This window comes from Salmo salar, chromosome 24 (assembly GCF_965601325.2).
Source record: "Salmo salar chromosome 24, fSalSal1, whole genome shotgun sequence".
Classification (NCBI taxonomy): domain Eukaryota; kingdom Metazoa; phylum Chordata; class Actinopteri; order Salmoniformes; family Salmonidae; genus Salmo; species Salmo salar.
The window spans coordinates 19303706-19322897 of NC_138314.1; the positions used below are offsets into that span (position 1 = coordinate 19303706).

At 43.0% G+C, this 19192-nt stretch overlaps 2 protein-coding genes across 2 annotated transcripts; both read left to right on the forward strand.

The window, feature by feature from the left end:
• The first annotated feature begins 1508 nt into the window (after positions 1–1508).
• Positions 1509–7957, forward strand: LOC106585270 (bifunctional methylenetetrahydrofolate dehydrogenase/cyclohydrolase, mitochondrial). Its single transcript, XM_014171313.3, has 8 exons — positions 1509–1764; positions 3864–4048; positions 4294–4416; positions 4623–4775; positions 4872–4979; positions 5167–5259; positions 5444–5569; positions 5691–7957. Exons 1-8 carry the CDS (start codon positions 1685–1687, stop codon positions 5837–5839), a joined length of 1017 nt encoding a protein of 338 aa, XP_014026788.2. The 5' UTR covers positions 1509–1684; the 3' UTR covers positions 5840–7957.
• A 1967-nt stretch (positions 7958–9924) lies between these two features.
• Positions 9925–17666, forward strand: LOC106585271 (ADP-ribosylation factor-like protein 6-interacting protein 4). Its single transcript, XM_045707089.2, is given in 6 exon segments — positions 9925–10251; positions 10819–11145; positions 11816–11873; positions 11875–11931; positions 12073–12142; positions 12268–17666. Coding segments are annotated over 5 exon segments (414 nt in total). The 5' UTR covers positions 9925–10251; positions 10819–10973; the 3' UTR covers positions 12325–17666.
• The last annotated feature ends 1526 nt before the right edge of the window (positions 17667–19192 follow it).

Sequence of the window (19192 nt, forward strand, 5' to 3'; positions counted from 1 at the left end):
TGACTCTGTTAATCACCACATCCTCATCGGCAGACTCAATAGCCTTGGTTTCTCAAATGATTGCATCGCCTGTTTCACCAACTACTTCTCTGATAGAGTTCAGTGTGTCAAATCGGAGGGCCTGTTGTCCGGACCTCTGGCAGTCTCTATGGGGGTACCACAGGGTTCAATTCTTGGGCCGACACTTTTCTCTGTATACATAAATGATGTCGCTCTTGCTGCTGGTGAGTCTCTGATCCACCTCTACGCAGACGACACCATTCTGTATACTTCTGGCCCTTCTTTGGACACTGTGTTAACAACCCTCCAGACGAGCTTCAATGCCATACAACTCTCCTTCCGTGGCCTCCAACTGCTCCTAAATACAAGTAAAACTAAATGCATGCTCTTCAACCGATCGCTGCCTGCACCTGCCCGCCTGTCCAGCATCACTTCTCTGGACGGTTCTGACTTTGAATATGTGGACAACTTCAAATACCTAGGTGTCTGGTTAGACTGTAAACTCTCCTTCCAGACTCACATCAAACATCTCCAATCCAAAGTTAAATCTATAATTGGCTTCCTATTTCGCAACAAAGCATCCTTCACTCATGCTGCCAAACATACCCTCGTAAAACTGACCATCCTACCAATCCTCGACTTTGGCCACGTCATTTACAAAATAGCCTCCAATACCCTACTCAACAAGCTGAATGCAGTCTATCACAGTGCCATCCGTTTCGTCACCAAAGCCGCATATACTACCCACCACTGCGACCTGTACGCTCTCGTTGGCTGGCCTTCGCTTCATAATCGTCGCCAAGCACACTGGCTCCAGGTCATCTACAAGACCCTGCTAGGTAAAGTCCCCCCTTATCTCCGCTCACTGGTCACCATAGCAGCACCCACCTGTAGCACGCGCTCCAGCAGATATATCTCTCTGGTCACCCCCAAAGCCAATTCCTCCTTTGGCCGTCTCTCCTTCCAGTTCTCTGCTGCCAATGACTGGAATGAGCTACAAAAATCTCTGAAACTGGAAACACTTATCTCCCTTACTAGCTTTAAGCACCAGCTGTCAGAGCAGCTCACAGATCACTGCACCTGTACATAGCCCATCTATAATTTAGCCCAAACAACTACCTCTTCCCCTACTGTATTTATTTATTTTGCTCCTTTGCACCCCATTATTTCTATTTCTACTTTGCACTTTCTTCTACTACCAATCTACCATTCCAGTGTTTTACCTGCTATATTGTATTTACTCTGCCACCATGGCCTTTTTTGCCTTTACCTCCGTTATCTCACCTCATTTGCTCACATTGTATATAGTCTTATTTTTCTACTGTATTATTGATTGTGTGTTGTTTTACTAGATGTGTAACTCTGTGTTGTTGTATGTTGTCGAACTGCTTTGCTTTATCTTGGCCAGGTCGCAATTGTAAATGAGAACTTGTTCTCAACTTGCCTACCTGGTTAATAGAAGGACCCATTTAGAGGTGCGGCCCATGCCCAGAAACTGACGTATTGACAATATGCTCAGTGCCAGCAGCCAGCGCTGGAGGGGGACATGAGCCTTTAAAACATCTCGAGCCTTCTCTAACTTCCTTACAGGCGGTGCTCTTTCAGACCGGGTTTACTTCCTCCAGTCTCCCTCGCTCCTCTCTTCTTTAACTCATTTGTGGATTACTTATCAAGATCAGTAAACATGGCAACGCTGAGAGCTCTGAGAAAATTCTGCCAGCAATCTAAGCATCAAGTGTGCAGTCTATATATGTCCGCATCAAGGTATGTATTAACATTGAGATATCAAATAGATTGCTTATCTGTCTTGGAGGACTATGATAGGTTACTTTCTTTCGTTATGAAAAATGCTTCTTCTTTTTGGAAGGTAGCCTACCCGGTATTTTCTCCTTGTCAATGATATTTAACGTTACCCATAGCTCGACACTTTCCCTTATGTTTGTTTTCTATCCTGTACACTGTTACCTGATGTCTCTGCGGATACAACGTTTCTGGTTGTGCTTTGATGACAACGTTATGTAACATTTTAAATGATACATTGTAGCGAAGAGCGATATTGAATCAATGATCTTCGTAATACGCCCTCTAACGTTATGCCTTTTATCACTGCAATTCTGCATGGCTGATGAAATCGCACAGAGCACTTGCATTGTGTGTATTGTAGGCAGGCAAGTTCCCAATGGGGGAACGTTGTCACCAACCAAAGTGATCAGTATTCTCATGTCCTGTGTGTTTAAAACTGGCTTTTGCAGACTATTATGTGCTGTAACTGTTTGCCTAAACGTATTCGATTAATTCCAAGAACCCCTGTTTTATTTGAGGCATGCCTTAATAATGCAGCACGTTCCTTATGGCAAAGTAATGTTCCACCCAGTCACCCAGAAACATAAACCACGTGTGACTATGCACATGATTTACATCACAACTGATTTAGCCACTTTTAATCTAGCACAGATGAGTCTCTTTTGGAGCATGCAAATTCATGATGCATTTGAGTAGTAGGTTATGGTCAACATAGGACAGTATTTTTTTTAAACCCTTACACTAGTTTATAAAACCATAACAACACAGACCTTGTATACTTGAGTTACATGTATATTACAAGTTACATGAAGGCAAACCTGTTGGGCAAGGATACTCAACTCTTACCCTAGAGGTTTGGAGCCTGCTGGTTTTCTCTTCTACCTGGTAATGAATTGCACACACCTGGTGTCACAGGTTTAAATCAGTCACTGACTAGAGGGGAACAATGAAAACATGCAGAGTTGAGTTTGAGGGCTGTTGGGGCTACATTTCAACCGTTCATCAAGACAAAGCCCATACTTGGGAACAGAGTTGGCACAGCCTTGCTGATCCATCCATAACTGGGAAACATGTTAAAACACATTGGCTTGGCTTCTAGTTCAAAGTTAACAATCTTAATTATTTGGGGCTGCTGCAAATCCTTGTCCTATCATGGTACTGGTACTATGTGAAGTAGAACTGGTCTGGGAGGAAAGGCAGCAAAGTGAGAAAAGTATATGCATTTTTGTCAAAGGTGAATTCTTAGGTTAAGGCCTATTGAGTCCGCTCTGCATTTGCATTCTCCAATTGCTTGTGATGGTCACTCATGTACTTTATCCTGTCAGAGGTTAACTACTCATTAACATTGTCAGTTGTCAACTGTTTGCTGAGAACTCAACACATTTCAAATAAGGTTGTCCAAAAATACTTTGTCTAAAACATTATGTTCATGCTCTCTGTGCATGTTGGAAGCTGGGCAGTGGGGGTGTTGTTGCCAAATGTCATGCCGTAGTGGAGTCTCCTCCAGGACCTGCTATCCTGCCCCCATAGAAGAGTTGAATGTGTCTATGGGTCTTTAATTACTTGTGGCAGAATCAAGGGATGGTTACATCACTGTGGATGGCTCATTACTCCTCAGTTATTACTCCTCTGTGTGCATGCTATTACATAAGCACTGCTATCTAGTTTAACACATTGGACATGAATGTGAATAGAGCAGCATTCAGGTTTCATATTCACCCACCCTGCACTCCACACTAAGGCCAACCAGTTGACTTGAAGCCCGGGGTTTCCAATACGTTTCTTAAATAGCCTGAGCCACATTGTAACTCATGTCTTGCTATTTTTAGCCGCCATACTCCTCATGCATGGGTAACCCAGGAGCCCTGTACTTGGTGTGACTGTACTTGGCCATCGCTGGCTTATGGCGGCACACCTTGCTGGTTGAATGCCATGCACTCTCACTTTGGGATTGACAACTAGTCTGCAGAACTATAAGTCATGTGCCCACCACAGTGTATACTTTCCCCTGACTGTTTATATGTTCTGCTGTCCTTTAACATCTGCCTCCGATTCTAAAGACAGGAAGCTGTGGTCATCTCAGGCAGGAAGTTGGCCCGTCAGATCCGGGAGGAGGCCAGGACCGATGTGGAACAGTGGGTCTCCACTGGCAACAGGAGACCCCACCTGAGCGTGGTCCTTGTAGGAGATAATGTAGCCAGTCACTCCTACGTCCTGAATAAGACCCGGGCTGCAGCTGATGTTGGTATGTAACCACACACACTCAATACTTTACTTATCTGTGCTGGAGCTGAACTCTACACAGCAGTGTACATACATCAGTTTGACTTGTACATACATGACTTTGAAACAATTTTATGAAGGCTATGACTCTTCAGTGTTGCTCTCTAATTCCCTTTTTCTTCCTGGTCTCCATTCATCTATGGCACTGCTCATATTCGTTGGGGATATAATGGGCTCATAATTCCTCTCTCTTTTTCTTCTCTGCAGGTATCAGCAGTGAGACCATCCTGAAGCCCTCCTGTATCTCTGAGGATGAACTCATGGACCTGATCTACAAACTCAACACAGACCACCGGGTGGACGGCCTGCTGGTGCAACTGCCTCTGCCAGGTAAGTAGTGGCTTTAGAGCGAGGTGGCGAGGCATTGCTTTGGAAAGTGCATATGGGTAGGGACAAAGAAGGAATGACAGTTTGAAGCTGTTGTTTTGAGTATTTATGGCTATTATGGGCATATCCTTGAATGATTTGGCCTATTTACTGTACAACATCCATGTATATGTTGACTTGTAACCATCACTCTCATTGTCTTCTCACAGAACACATTGACGAGCGGCGCATCTGTAATGCTGTGTCCCCCGACAAGGATGTGGACGGCTTCCATGTGGTCAATGTGGGCCGCATGTGCCTGGACCAGTCCACCATGCTGCCCGCCACTCCCTGGGGAGTCTGGGAAATCATCAAACGCACAGGTGAGGTAGTGGGAGGAATCTCTCACCTCCCTCTGTTATATGAATGGAATTAGACTGTGTCAACTCTGTCACTGACTGTTTATCTCCGGTTCCCAGGAATTCCTACCCTTGGAAAGAATGTTGTGGTAGCGGGACGCTCCAAGAATGTGGGCATGCCCATTGCCATGTTGCTGCACTCTGATGGACGCCATGAGAGGCCAGGGGGTGAGTAATGATGTCAGGATAACTAGGGCCTACAGTAATAGGGTGTATGTGAAGGTAGATTAACAATGGGTAATAGAGACAATACAGGGTTTTCACTTAAAGTTGAAATATTGAAGTTGAAATATTGAAGTTGAAAGGGAATTTGTGGATCTTGGCCCTGGCATTTACTTATTTTTTGGTTCTGCAGGTGATGCCACGGTCACTATCTCTCACCGTTACACACCAAAGGAACAGCTTCGTCAGCACACAAGAATTGCAGACATCGTTGTTGCTGCTGCAGGTATGGATCCTCTCCTCCTACTGAAGATATATCTTTACCTTGTCTAATACCTGTCTCTCTTATTCTGCATATCTGTAAGCATATTCTTGTAAGTTTATAGAGCTATTTTTGTATCTCTTGAGGAGGTTGTCTTGGGTGGGTCTCTTATAAACTGATCTCACTCTAAACCCTCTCCTAATCTCAGGGATTCCAAACCTCATCACCGCAGACATGATCAAAGAAGGAGCAGTCGTTATTGATGTTGGAATAAACAGAGTGCATGACCATGTGACTGGCAAGGACAGACTTGTAGGGGACGTGGATTTTGAAGGTAGGAGTTTCTAATCTAGACAGACTTCACAATTTGTCTTATTTTACATTTATCCTGACACCTACTGTGTTCTTACACACATTTTCTTTGCAACACTCACCCTTTATCTCTCCCTGTGTAGGTGTGAGACAAAAGGCTAGCTTCATTACCCCAGTGCCTGGAGGAGTAGGACCCATGACAGTGGCCATGCTTATGAAGAACACAATCAAGGCAGCTAAGAACCTCCTGCTGACTCCCGCTGAGAGGATCCGCATGGTAGCCTCTTCATAACAGGCCATAACTTACTCCATCAAGTGACACATTCCATCCCGCCACCCCTTCCCTTTTTACTCTGAGCAACTCGGCGAACTCCAGTGCACACAGACAAAGATCGAAACGTGATTGCTTTAGGATTCTCAACTTGCTGGTACCTTCCACTTTTATAATCTCCGCCCGCCATTTCAGACTATTACCATTTCAGACTAATACAACTCAGCCATTCAGCTACTACATCCCCCTTGGCGTTTTTTCTGTTTTGTTGCATTACAACCTGCAATTTAAATTGATTTTTATTTGGATTTCATGTAATGGACATACACAAAATAGTCCAAATTTGGTGAAATGAAATTTAAAAAATAACTTGTTTCAAAAAATTCTAAAAAATTACAAACTGAAAAGTGGTGCATGCATATGTATTCACCCCCTTTGTTATGAAGCCCCTAAATAAGATCTGGGTCAACCAATTACCTTCAGAAGTCACATAATTAGTTAAATAAAGTCCACCTGTGTGCAATTTAAGTGTCACATGATCTGTCACATGATCTCAGTATATACACCTGTTCTGAAAGGCCCCAGAGTCTGCAGCATCACTAAGCAAGGCATACCACCAAGCAAGCGGCACCATGTAGACCAAGGAGCTCTACAAACAGGTCAGGGACAAAGTTGTGGAGAAGTATAGATCAGGGTTGGGTTATAAAAAAATATCAGAAACTTTGAACATCCCACGGAGCACCATTAAATCCATTATTCAAAAATGGAAAGAATATGGCACCACAACAAACCTGCCAAGAGAGGGCCGCCCACCAAAACTCACGGAAAAGGAAAGGAGGTCGTTAATCAGAGAGGAAACAAAGAGACCAAAGATAACCCTGAAGGAGCTGCAAAGCTCCACAGCGGAGATTGGAGTATCTGTCCATAGGACCACTTCAAGCCGTACACTCCACAGAGCTGGGCTTTACGGAAGAGTGGCCAGAGAAAAGCCATTGCTTGGTTTGGTGTTCGCCAAAAGTCATGTGGGAGACTCCCCAAAGATATGGAAGAATGTACTCTGGTCAGATGAGACTAAAATGTAGCTTTTTGGCCATCAAGGGAAAGGCTATGTCTGGCACAAACCCAACACCTCATCACCCCGAGAACATCATCCCCACAGTGAAACATGGTGGTGGCAGCATCATGCTGTGGGGATGTTTTTCATCAGCAGGGACTGGGAAACTGGTCAGAATTGAAGGAATGACAGATGGTACTAAATACAGGGAAATTCGAGGGAAACCTGTTTCAGTCTTCCAGAGATTTGAGACTGGGACAGAGGTTCACCTTCCAGCAGGACAATGACCCTAAGCATACTGCTAAAGCAACACTCGAGTGGCTTAAGGGGAAACACCTAAATGTCTTGTAATGGCCTAGTCAAAGCCCAGACCTCAATCCAATTGAGAATCTGTGGTATGACTTAAAGATTGCTGTACACCAGCAGAACCCATCCAACTTGAAGTTTTGCCTTGAAGAATGGGCAAAAATCCCAGTGGCTAGATGTGCCAAGCTTATAGAGACATACCCCAAGAGACTTGCAGCTGTAATTGCTGCAAAAGGTGGCTCTACAAAGTATTGACTTTGGGGGGGTGAATAGTTATGCATGTGCAAGTTTTTTCTTTTTTTGTCTTATTTCTTGTTTGTTTCACAATAAAAAATATTTTGCATCTTCAAAGTGGTAGGCATGTTGTGTAACTCAAATGAAAAAAAAATCCAGGTTGGGTTAGGCAACAAAATAGGAAAAATGCCAAGGGGGTGAATACTTTCGCAAGCCACTGTATTATTTTTTTTAATGTACTTTCTATGAGACCCTTTGGTTTTAGGTGAATTTGAACAACCTGTTTATTTATTTCTCTGCGTTCATTTGTCAAATATGTTAAAAGCATTAAAAAGTGCAATGGAGACCGGCAAGAAATAGACAGTTATGTCTATCTCCACAATACCCTTTAGATCACACAAGCACTGTGAGTTAAGAGGATTAAGGGCTAGAGTTATGAAATGTTAGAAAAAACAAGTCTATAAGCTTTACATTTACAGTGTTTCAAAAATACCTTTGTAAATATAATTTTTAAATAAAATGTTATTGCAAATGGATGGACTTCATTACTGTATTGCCATGTTGTGGTTTTTTGGGGGGTGAACAGGTGCTTATAACATAGCTCTGCAACAGACACACATCAGTCTTACTATGATATATAATCTCTATTGCAAAGATTTACAGGTAGGCCGTTCTATTTCCATTGTATAAGATATATCACATCATTCAATAATTGTAACCCTCTATTTCAACCCTTAGAGGAGGTGATAAATAGTTTTGAGTATGATATAAATCTTGATGTCATATCAGTCCTATTAATAATAAGAAAAAATATTCTGACAATTGTTAGCCAAAATACTCTGGCCTTATTATAGGCGGCTCATAAAATTATACACTGCTCAAAAAAATAAAGGGAACACTTAAACAACACATCATAAATCTGAATGAAAGAAATAATCTTATGAAATACTTTTTTCTTTACATAGTTGAATGTGCTGACAACAAAATCACACAAAAATAATCAATGGAAATCCAATTTATCAACCCATGGAGGTCTGGATTTGGAGTCACACTCAAAATTAAAGTGGAAAACCACACTACAGGCTGATCCAACTTTGATGTAATGTCCTTAAAACAAGTCAAAATGAGGCTCAGTAGTGTGTGTGGCCTCCACGTGCCTGTATGACCTCCCTACAACGCCTGGGCATGCTCCTGATGAGGTGGCGGAAGGTCTCCTGAGAGATCTCCTCCCAGACCTGGACTAAAGCATCCGCCAACTCCTGGACAGTCTGTGGTGCAACGTGGCGTTGGTGGATGGAGCGAGACATGATGTCCCAGTTGTGCTCAATTGGATTCAGGTCTGGGGAACGGGCGGGCCAGTCCATAGCATCAATGCCTTCCTCTTGCAGGAACTGCTGACACACTCCAGCCACATGAGGTCTAGCATTGTCTTGCATTAGGAGGAACCCAGGGCTAACCGCACCAGCATATGGTTTCACAAGGGGTCTGAGGATCTCATCTCGGTACCTAATGGCAGTCAGGCTACCTCTGGCGAGCACATGGAGGGCTGTGCGGCCCCCCAAAGAAATGCCACCCCACACAATGACTGACCCACCGCCAAACCGGTCATGCTGGAGGATGTTGCAGGCAGCAGAACGTTCTCCACGGCGTCTCCAGACTCTGTCACGTCTGTCACGTGCTCAGTGTGAACCTGCTTTCATCTGTGAAGAGCACAGGGCGCCAGTGGCGAATTTGCCAATCTTGGTGTTCTCTGGCAAATGCCAAACGTCCTGCACGGTGTTGGGCTGTAAGCACAACCCCCACCTGTGGACGTCGGGCCCTCATACCACCCTCATGGAGTCTGTTTCTGACCATTTGAGCAGACACATGCACATTTGTGGCCTGCTGGAGGTCATTTTGCAGGGCTCTGGCAGTGCTCCTCCTGCTCCTCCTTGCACAAAGGTGGAGGTAGCGGTCCTGCTGCTGGGTTGTTGCCCTCCTACGGCCTCCTCCACGTCTCCTGATGTACTGGCCTGTCTCCTGGTAGCGCCTCCATGCTCTGGACACTACGCTGACAGACACAGCAAACCTTCTTGCCACAGCTCGCATTGATGTGCCATCCTGGATGAGCTGCACTACCTGAGCCACTTGTGTGGGTTGTAGACTCCGTCTCATGCTACCACTAGAGTGAAAGCACCGCCAGCATTCAAAAGTGACCAAAACATCAGCCAGGAAGCATAGGAACTGAGAAGTGGTCTGTGGTCACCACCTGCTGAACCACTTCTTTATTGGGGGTGTCTTGCTTATTGCCTATAATTTCCACCTGTTGTCTATTCCATTTGCACAACAGCATGCGAAATTTATTGTCAATCAGTGTTGCTTCCTAAGTGGACAGTTTGATTTCACAGAAGTGTGATTGACTTGGAGTTACATTGTGTTGTTTAAGTGTTCCCTTTATTTTTTGGAGCAGTATATGATCAGTGTGCAAGATGACCGTAACAGGAAGCAGACATACTTCCTAAAGATCCGGAAAAGCATCGGGGAATAAAAACAGTTGCACAATCAATTTTTTGTTTTTGTTGGAGTGGACATGTTTTGTATTTCTCCATTTATTTCTAGAAACATCGGCATTTTTTTTAGAGACATACGACTAATTCATTGACCTAACGTTAGCATAAATTTTCGACCATGGGCCGCAGTAGATCGCGCGACAGTTCCGCTGATACGAGCAGACAAGGCAGAGGAAGAAAAAAAACATCCAAAAAGAAAAAGCGAAGACGTTCCTCTTCATCCTCGTCCAGCAGCAGTGCAAGTCCGACCCCTTTAAAGAAAGCCTCACATTCTCTCAGCAAGAACCAAGGTTTTCGTCACTCGATTATTAAATCATCATTAATAGTAGTAGAAGGCAGGTAACGTTAAACAGTCACACTGGAATGTGTATAGCTGCTAGAGTTCCTCCTTTTTGTATTGGGTTGTACAAAAACAGTCCGTGGGAAGCCAGAAGTTGATAACAATTCCATTTCAACTTACTAGGACGGTTGGTCATTAAAACGGGGGAATTTTTGTCAAACTATCTAAAGTAACGTATTATTAAACTGACTTTCCAAACGTTGGTATGTTGTAGACCCACGTCCTCTCTGCTTACCTGATGTCCAAATAAAAGTCCCCCACAAGTTATTCCACCTATGGCGCACGTACAGGACTTTTATTTTGAATGAGGTAAGCGAGGAAGTGGGTCTACAAACGCTCATTTCTAACCGACGTAGAATTAAATGCAATTCAACTTCGTGTTCAACAATGTGTAGTGCTTCAGACAATGCACATCCCCACACAGACATATCTATTATCTAATGTGTCAGACAATATGGCAATGCATTTTATTATCAATGCTGACAGTGTACCTTTGTTATACCTTTGTCTGCTTCAGCTGGGAAAGAAGGGAAGAAAAAATGAAAAGTTCCTCATCTTCCTTGTCAAGCTCTTCATACTCATCGTCCTCCTCAAGTGATGAAAAGGCCAAGAGGGAGGAAAAAATGAAAAAAATTCAAGAAGTTAAAAAAGAAAAGAAAGTTGAAGAAAGAGATGAAATTGGAGAAGAAGAAAAAATATGAAGTTAAAGCAATTGGAAGAAAGCAGAGCATCCCTGCTTGTAGATGTGATGCCCCCTCCAGACCCCCCTCAGCCTCTAGGCAGTGCCCCCAGCCCTTCCTGGAGCTGTGGCAGACTGGTGATAGCACAGAAGATCACGGACCAGGTATGGTTAATGAAATCGATTGGGAATTTGCGCCAGCTGTTGAGTTTAGACTTGTAGCTGTCTCACATGTTCAAATCAAATTTTATTAATCACATGCGCCGAATACAACAGATGTAGACCTTACAGTGAATTGCTTACTTACGAGCCCCTAACCAACAATGCCGTTTCAAAAAATACAGATAAGAATAAGAAACAAAAGTTACAAGTAATTAAAGAGCAGCAGTAAAATAACAATAGCAAGACTATATATACAGTGGGATGCGCACTGGTTTGTTGAGGTAATATGTACATGTATGTAGAGTTATTAAACAAAGACTAGCAGCAGTGTAATTGGGGGGGGGGGGGGCAATGCAAAGTCTGGATAGCCATTTGACTAGATGTTAAGGAGTCTTATGGCTTGGGGGTAGAAGCTGTTAAGAAGCCTCAATGCTGTCGTAGTGCCAGCCTCAGTCTGTGGTGGTATGTAAACAGCTACGAAAAATACAGATAAACTCTCAGTAGATAGATTATCTCATAAGCTATAGACCACACTACCTCAGGCGAGCAATAGCATTTTGTCATATGTTGTCAATTATTGGATGTTTCTTTGTTACCTAGCTCAACAAGGAATGGAAAATAAAGCCAAACATAAAGCTGAGCAGATGGATCTTTTGTTTTGTCCATTCTTTAGCAATGACAGATGAGCAGAAAGCCAGGCTATCCACCAAGAGGCCCCTAACGAAGGAGGAGTGAGGCTAAGCAGAGTGTCATCCGCAGGGTGGTAGATCCTGAGACTGGACGCACCAGGTACACCAACGCTATAGACAACATGAATGTTCCCAAGGCATCTATGGCTCAGTAGTTTCTCTCTATTCCTATATGGGCTGGGTTTGTGCTGGTTTTTATTCCTTGTGTATAAAGTAAAATTATATTACCTTTGTTTTTCAGGCTGATAAGGGGAGAAGGAGAGATCATTGAAGAGATTGTCAGTAAAGAGAGACACAAAGAGATCAACAAGGTAAATGGAAAACCATCAAAGGCCACGTAGCTGTGTGTGCTTTTGGGGGTTAAAATAAAATGTTTTCCTCTACCCCCCAAAAATGCCTACCTAATATATATATATACCCTCCAATCTTGTCACAGCAAGCCACAAAGGGAGACAGAAACTCCTTTCAGAAGAAACTAGGATGGAACAGGTAGAGGATCACCCCTGATGCCAATGTTATGGTAGAAAGGAGGAAGGAGCCATTTATACTATTCTGTATAGATGGGACAGGAGAATAAAACTCCAGTGAATATTTGGCTGTGACATGATCACTACATGTATTGAAAATGAAAGTGAAAAACAACCCTTTCTGTGCATATCGATGACTGTACTGTGACTCAATCATATGATGTTTGGTCACACTTTAAATAAAGTTTGGCCAGACTTTACATTTAATTGCTCATATTAAATGTAATAACATTTAGATTTTACTTGACCAGCAACCTTTCATCACAATTCACTTTGGACTTTCTCTGAATGCAACTTCAGAATGGTCATGACGGCCTGACTGTCAATGTTTTATTATTCAATCCCATTATACATGCATTCAAACTGAACCCAAAAACCCAAGTCAACTGTGTAATGCTGTTTACTTTATAGTTTTTTACCATGTACACTGAACAAAAATATAAATGCAACATGTAAAGTACTGGTCTTGTGTTTTATGCACTGAAAGACAAGATCCCCAAAATTTTCCATATGCACAAAAAGCTTATTTAGCTCACATTTTGTGCAAAGATTTGATTACATCCCTGTTCGTGAGCATTCTATCCTTTGTCAAGATAATCCATCCACCTGACAGGTGTGGCATATCAAGAAGCTGATTAAACAGCATGATCATTACACAGGTGGGAACAATAAAAGGCCACTCTAAAATGTCCAGTTTTGTAACAACACAATGCCACAGATGTCTCAAGTTTTGAGGGAGCATGCAATCGGCCTGCTGTGACTGCAGGATGTACACCAAAACTGTTGCCAGATAATATAATGTTAATTTCTCTACCATAAGCCACCTCCAATGTCATTTTAGATAATTTGGCAGTACGTCCAACCAGCCTCACAACCGCAGACCACATGCTAGCCCAGGACCTCCACATCCGGCTTTTTAACCTGTGGGGTCGTCAGTAATAAAGCCACTTTTGTGGGGAAAAACTCATTCTGATTGGCTGGGCCTGGCTCCCCAGTGGGTGGGCCTATGGCTCCCAGGCCCATCCACACCTGGGCCCCTGCCCAATCATGTGAAATCCATAGATTAGAGTCTAAAGAATATAAGTAAATCAGTCAAATGAAATACAAACTCAGCAAAAAAAGAAACACCCCTTTTTCAGGACCCTGTCTTTCAAAAGATAATTCATAAAAATCCAAATAACTTCACAGATCTTCAATGTAAAGGGTTTAAAGACTGTTTCACATTCTTGTTCAATGAACCATAAACAATTAATGAACATGCACCTGTGGAACGGTCGTTAAGACACTAACAGCTTACAGACGGTAGGCAATTAAGGTCACAGTTATGAATACATAGGACACTAAAGAGGCCTTTCTACTGACTCTGAAAAACACCAAAAGAAAGATGCCCAGGGTCCCTGCTCATCTGCGTGAATGTGTCTTAGGCATGCTGTAAGGAGGCATGAGGACTGCAGATGTGGCCAGGGCAATAAATTGCAATATCTGTACTGTGAGACGCCTAAGACAGCGCTACAGGGAGACAGGACGGACAGCAGTGGCAGACCACGTGTAACAACACCTGCACAGGATCGGTACATCGGAATATCACACCTGCGGGACAGGTACAGGATGGCAACAACAACTGCCCGAGTTACACCAGGAATGCACAATCCCTCCATCAGTGCTCAGACTGTCCGCAATTGGCTGAGAGAGGCTGGACTGAGGGCTTGTAGGCCTGTTGTAAGGCAGGTCCTCACCTGACATCACCGGCAACAACATTGCCTATGGGCACGAACCCACCGTCGCTGGACCAGACAGGACTGGCAAAAAGTGTTCTTCACTGACGAGTCACGGTTTTGTCTCACCAGGGGTGATGGTTGGATTTGCGTTTATCGTCGAAGGAATGAGAGTTACACCGAGGCCTGTACTCTGGGGCGGGATCGATTTGGAGGTGGCGGATCCGTCATGGTCTGGGGCTGTGTATCACAGCATCATCGGACTGAGCTTGTTGTCATTGCAGGCAATCTCAACGCTGTGCGTTACAGGGAAGACCTCCTCCCTCATGTGGTACCCTTCCTGCAGGCTCATCCTGACATGACCCTTCAGCATGACAATGCCACCAGCCAAACTGCTCGTTCTGTGCATGATTTCCTGCAAGACAGGAATGTCAGTGTTCTGCCATGGTCAGCGAAGAGCCCGGATCTCAATCCCATTGAGCACATCTTGGACCTGTTGGATCAGAGGGTGAGGGCTAGGGCCATTCCCCCCAGAAATGTCTGGGAAATTGCAGGTGCCTTGGTGGAAGAGTGGGGTAACATCTCCCAGCAAGAACTGGCAAATCTGGTGCAGTCCATGAGGAGATGCACTGCAGTACTTAATGCAGCTGGTGGCCACACCAGATACAGACTGTTACTTTTGATTTTGACCTCCCTTTGTTCAGGGACACACTATTCAATTTCTGTTAGTCACATGTCTGGAACTTGTTCAGTTTATGTCTCAGAAGTTGAATCTTATGTTCAGACAAATATTTACACGTTAAGTTTGCTGAAAATAAACACAGTTGACAGTGAGATTACATTTCTTTTTTTGCTGAGTTTATGAACTGTAGCTCAGTAAAATCTTTGAAATTATTGCATGTTTGCGTTTGTATTTTTGCTCAGTATAAGAGTATTTTTTGGGGGGATAATTATCCTTTACCATCGCTGTGTGCATCAGATATTTACTATTTCAGTTACAGGTTAAAAACCTAGTCTTACACCTGCCATTAAAAGAATGTAGAGACAAGAACCCACACATTTAATTTCTGTTCTTCATACTTACTTTATACACTGTACATGGAAACACAAAGAATGGGTAAAATAAAACTGTCTAAAACTTCAGGAGTAATACAAAGTATGTTGATACTGTATATAGCCAAGGTATTGGGACATTTTTACAGCCAGGTAAGGTCATTTTGATGTGATCAAATTCGGTCAGCATTGCCATTTCAATAAGCGTGAAATGAAACATTTTTAAGTGCAGAGTGGAGGCTTGATATGATACGGGTGCAGGTAGTTTTATTTGTAATATATTCCTATGTACATTTATACTATTTCCCCGTCGATACAACCAACCAGACATAAAAGTCATACCAACGTCTCATTGGTAAATAATGGTCCTTTTCAGTGACCATACAGCAAATTCTACTGGAGGATTATTCCAGAGGCATGAGTCAGAACAGGGAAACAGCAAATTTAAGGCAAAAAGGGAAATGTACTATAAGGCCTCTGGTAATATCTGCATTTGCCAGTAGGATAACTATGGGGATTGTCTTTGTGTAGAGGTGTCTGAGTTTAACTGATGTTTGCACGTATCTACCTTTACATTCCCCAGGTGTCAATGTCCAGTTGACTGATACAGTATCTCTGGAGCAGGACAGTGCTTTAAAGAGCAGCCATGTACTAATTGTTAGAAGGGTGCATGTTTTCTTTTAGCTGGATGTGCTAAACTGTCTTATCCAATTTCACTGTCAGGATGCACAGAAAGAGTCATGGATTTCTCTGTAGACATCACTGTGGGTTGCCCTTTGAGTTATGTGCTACTTAAAGAAAAGGTAACCATATCATATGGACAGTGACTTGTAGCCTACTACAGTATCAGTTACAACTGCATTGCTTTACCCCACAAGCCCCTCCAGCTCAACTGACTGCATATTTACCATGCCTGTTGCATGTTTATGTGTATTTGGGGCAATGCTTTCAGAGTCACCCTGGAATGTGCCTAGAGTCGGAAATTGAACAGGAATAGCATGATCTCATATATGTATGAGATTACTTGGTGGTTAACTAAGGATTGTAGAACATAGGGTTCACAATAGCCTCGTTCAAACCTTGTGTTTTAACATGCGAGTTTTATGATTTGATCAATATGATCCAATCACTATCTGATCAAGGTTTGTCGCTTCTAGATATTGTATTACAATGAGGGAGTTCTGTTAACCTGAGCGTCGGTGCACTGGTCTATGGCCCGTGAAGTGAACGGGCAAAAGCGATGAGGGAGGAGCGCCCTTCTAAAAATTGAACAGTAATCTGCGTAGCTCGGCCATGTTGTCAACAAGGAAGCATGCTGTATCATCCAGAAACATACAGCTCTTTTTCCCAAAATATATGTAACAATTTTCAAACTAGTTTTCATTGGGAAGGCAAGAAAAGCGTTATTAAAAGCGATCACTTTTGCATGCAAAAACACAGAATCCTACTCATTACTCCACGTGCCTTATCTAGCCTAGGCTACATCACTTCTGTTTTGAGCAGACTGCAATCTCTTCCCACCGGGGTAAACCTGGCCAGATAATTGAATCCCATCAATGGCTGCATTTACACAGGCAGCCCAATTCTGATATTTTTTTCATCTAATTGGTCTTTTGACCAATCTTGAAAAAGATCTGATGTCATTGGTCAAAAGACTAATTAGTGGATTTTTTGTTGTTGTTGAATTGGGCTGCCTGTCTAAACGCAGCCAAAGTGCCTCATCCTGCCACTGTGTCCGCATTGTGAACAGATTAGCTGGTGCCTCCCTGTATGAAAAATATTTGACAGCTATTCTTTCAAAAAGAAAAAACAATTATTTATTTTAAGACAATTACTGATGCCATAAATCAACCTGTCAATAATTTGAGGCCGTTATAACGATGATTTAACACAGTGATAATTTGACCATATCTGTTTACCCTTGATTGATATACAGACACAATGTGTGCCTAATTACCTACGGAGGTGATCAGGAAGGTCTGATGACAATCAGACCACAATCAGAATGTGAACAAGATCAGGACAAAGTGTGAACGTTAGTGCCAGGTTGGCTGTGTTTGCACAGGCAGCCCACTTCTGATCTTTTTTACTAATTGGTCTTTTGACCAATTAGATCAGCTCTTGTTCCCTTAATTGGCCAAAAGATCAGAATGGGTCTGCCTGTTTAAATACAGCAGTATAAATAGAGCAATAGACAGTCTGGTGCCTCATTCATTCCCTACCAGATCAATCTGTTTGGATTGAGAAGACCCCACTTCACCATGATGGTCCTCCCTCCCCATACATCCCTCACACAGTCTTCCTTATTTCCCCAGGATCACGCAAGAAATGTAATAACAGTTCAACCAAGATGCCATTTGTCTAAACAATTTTCTATGATCATGTTTATACCCGTATGTCTTAAATCACACGGCACAAAGACATTTTGTTTCTCTGCATGTGCCTGCTTAACTGATTGTCGATGCATTGTGGCATTCTTTCTCTATGGTGGATCTGCTGCTGTGGCATGTGTGTGGGTAATATTGAACATTTCACTAACATTTCAATTCTCATTGGTCGATTACTGTTATAGTTCTACACAGGTTTGAAACAAGTAAGTACAAATATTTTGAACGATAAACTGACTATTAATCATCTTAAATTATTAATCAACATTATTGAACAAATCTGAACTCTATGTTCCTACTTTCCAAAGCATATTTTTTACATTATCTACAATCTACAAATTGTTCATCGGAGGCTTCAACATATGACTCCCAATTGAACCTCAATAGTATTGTCTATGTGCATAATCATTCAATGCCTTATTTACAGCTTAGGAAGTGATTGTATTTCATATTTTCTAAATATATTGTACTGTGCTTTTGGAAAGTATTCAGACCCCTTGACTTTTTACACATTATGTTACAGCCTTTTTCTAAAATTGATTAAATAGTTATTTTCCCGTCATCAATCTACACACAATATCCCGTAATGACAAAGCAAAAACAGGTTGTGTGTGCAAATGTATTATAAATAAAAAAACAAAATATAAAATGTACAAGTATTCAGACCCTTTACTCAGTGCTTTAACAAAGTACTGAGTAAAGGGTCTGAATACTTGTACATTTTATATTTTGGCAGCGATTACAGCATTGAGTCTTCTTGGGTATGGCACTACACGCTTGGCACACCTGTATTTGGGGAGTTTCTCCCATTCTTCTTTGCAGATCCTCTCAAGCTCTGTCAGGTTGGATAGGGAACGTTGCTGCACAGCTATCTTCAAGTCTCTCCAGAGATGTTCGGTCGGGTTCAAGTCCGGGCTTTGGCTGGGCCACTCAAGGACATTCAGAGACGTGTCTCGATGCCACTCCTGCGTTGTCTTGGTTGTGTGCTTAGGGTTGTTGTCCTGTTGGAAGGTTAACCTTCACCCCAATCTGAGGTCCTGTGCGCTGTGGAGCAGGTTTTCATCAAGGATCTCTCTGTACTTTGCTCCGTTCATCTTTCCCTCGATCCTGACTAGTCTCCCAGTCCCTGCCGCTGAAAAACATCCCCATAGAATGATGCTGCCACCACCATTCTTCACTGTAGGGATGGTGCCAGGATTCCTCCCGATGTGACCTTTGGCATTTAGGCCAAAGAGTTCAATCTTGGTTTCATCAGACCAGAGAATCTTGTTTCTCATGGTCTGAGAGTCCTTTAGGTGCCTTTTGTCAAACTCCAAGCATGCGGTCCTGTGCTTTTTACTGAGGAGTGGCTTCCGTCTGGCCACTCTACCATAAAGGCCTGATTGGTGGAGTGCTGCAGAGATGGTTGTCCTTCTAGAAGGTTCTCCCACCCCCACAGAGGAATTCTGGAGCTCTGTCAGAGTGACCATTGGGTTCTTGTTCACCTCCTTGACCAAGGCCCTTCTCCCTCGATTGCTCAGTTTGGCCGGGCGGCCAGCTCTAGGAAGTGTCTTAGTGGTTCCAAACTTCTTCCATTTAAGAATGATGGAGACCTCTGTGTTCTTGGGAACCGTCAATGCTGCAGACATTTTTTGGTACCCTTCCCCAGATCTGTGCCTCGACACAATCCTATCTCGGAG

Coding starts and splice junctions, on each gene's coding strand:
- LOC106585270 (XM_014171313.3), top strand. CDS start 1,685: ATGGCAACGCTGAGAGCTCTGAGAAAATTCTGCCAGCAATCTAAGCAT. Junction 4,417..4,622: donor GGTGCAACTGCCTCTGCCAG/GTAAGTAGTGGC, acceptor GTCTTCTCACAG/AACACATTGACGAGCGGCGC. Junction 4,980..5,166: donor ACGCCATGAGAGGCCAGGGG/GTGAGTAATGAT, acceptor TTGGTTCTGCAG/GTGATGCCACGGTCACTATC.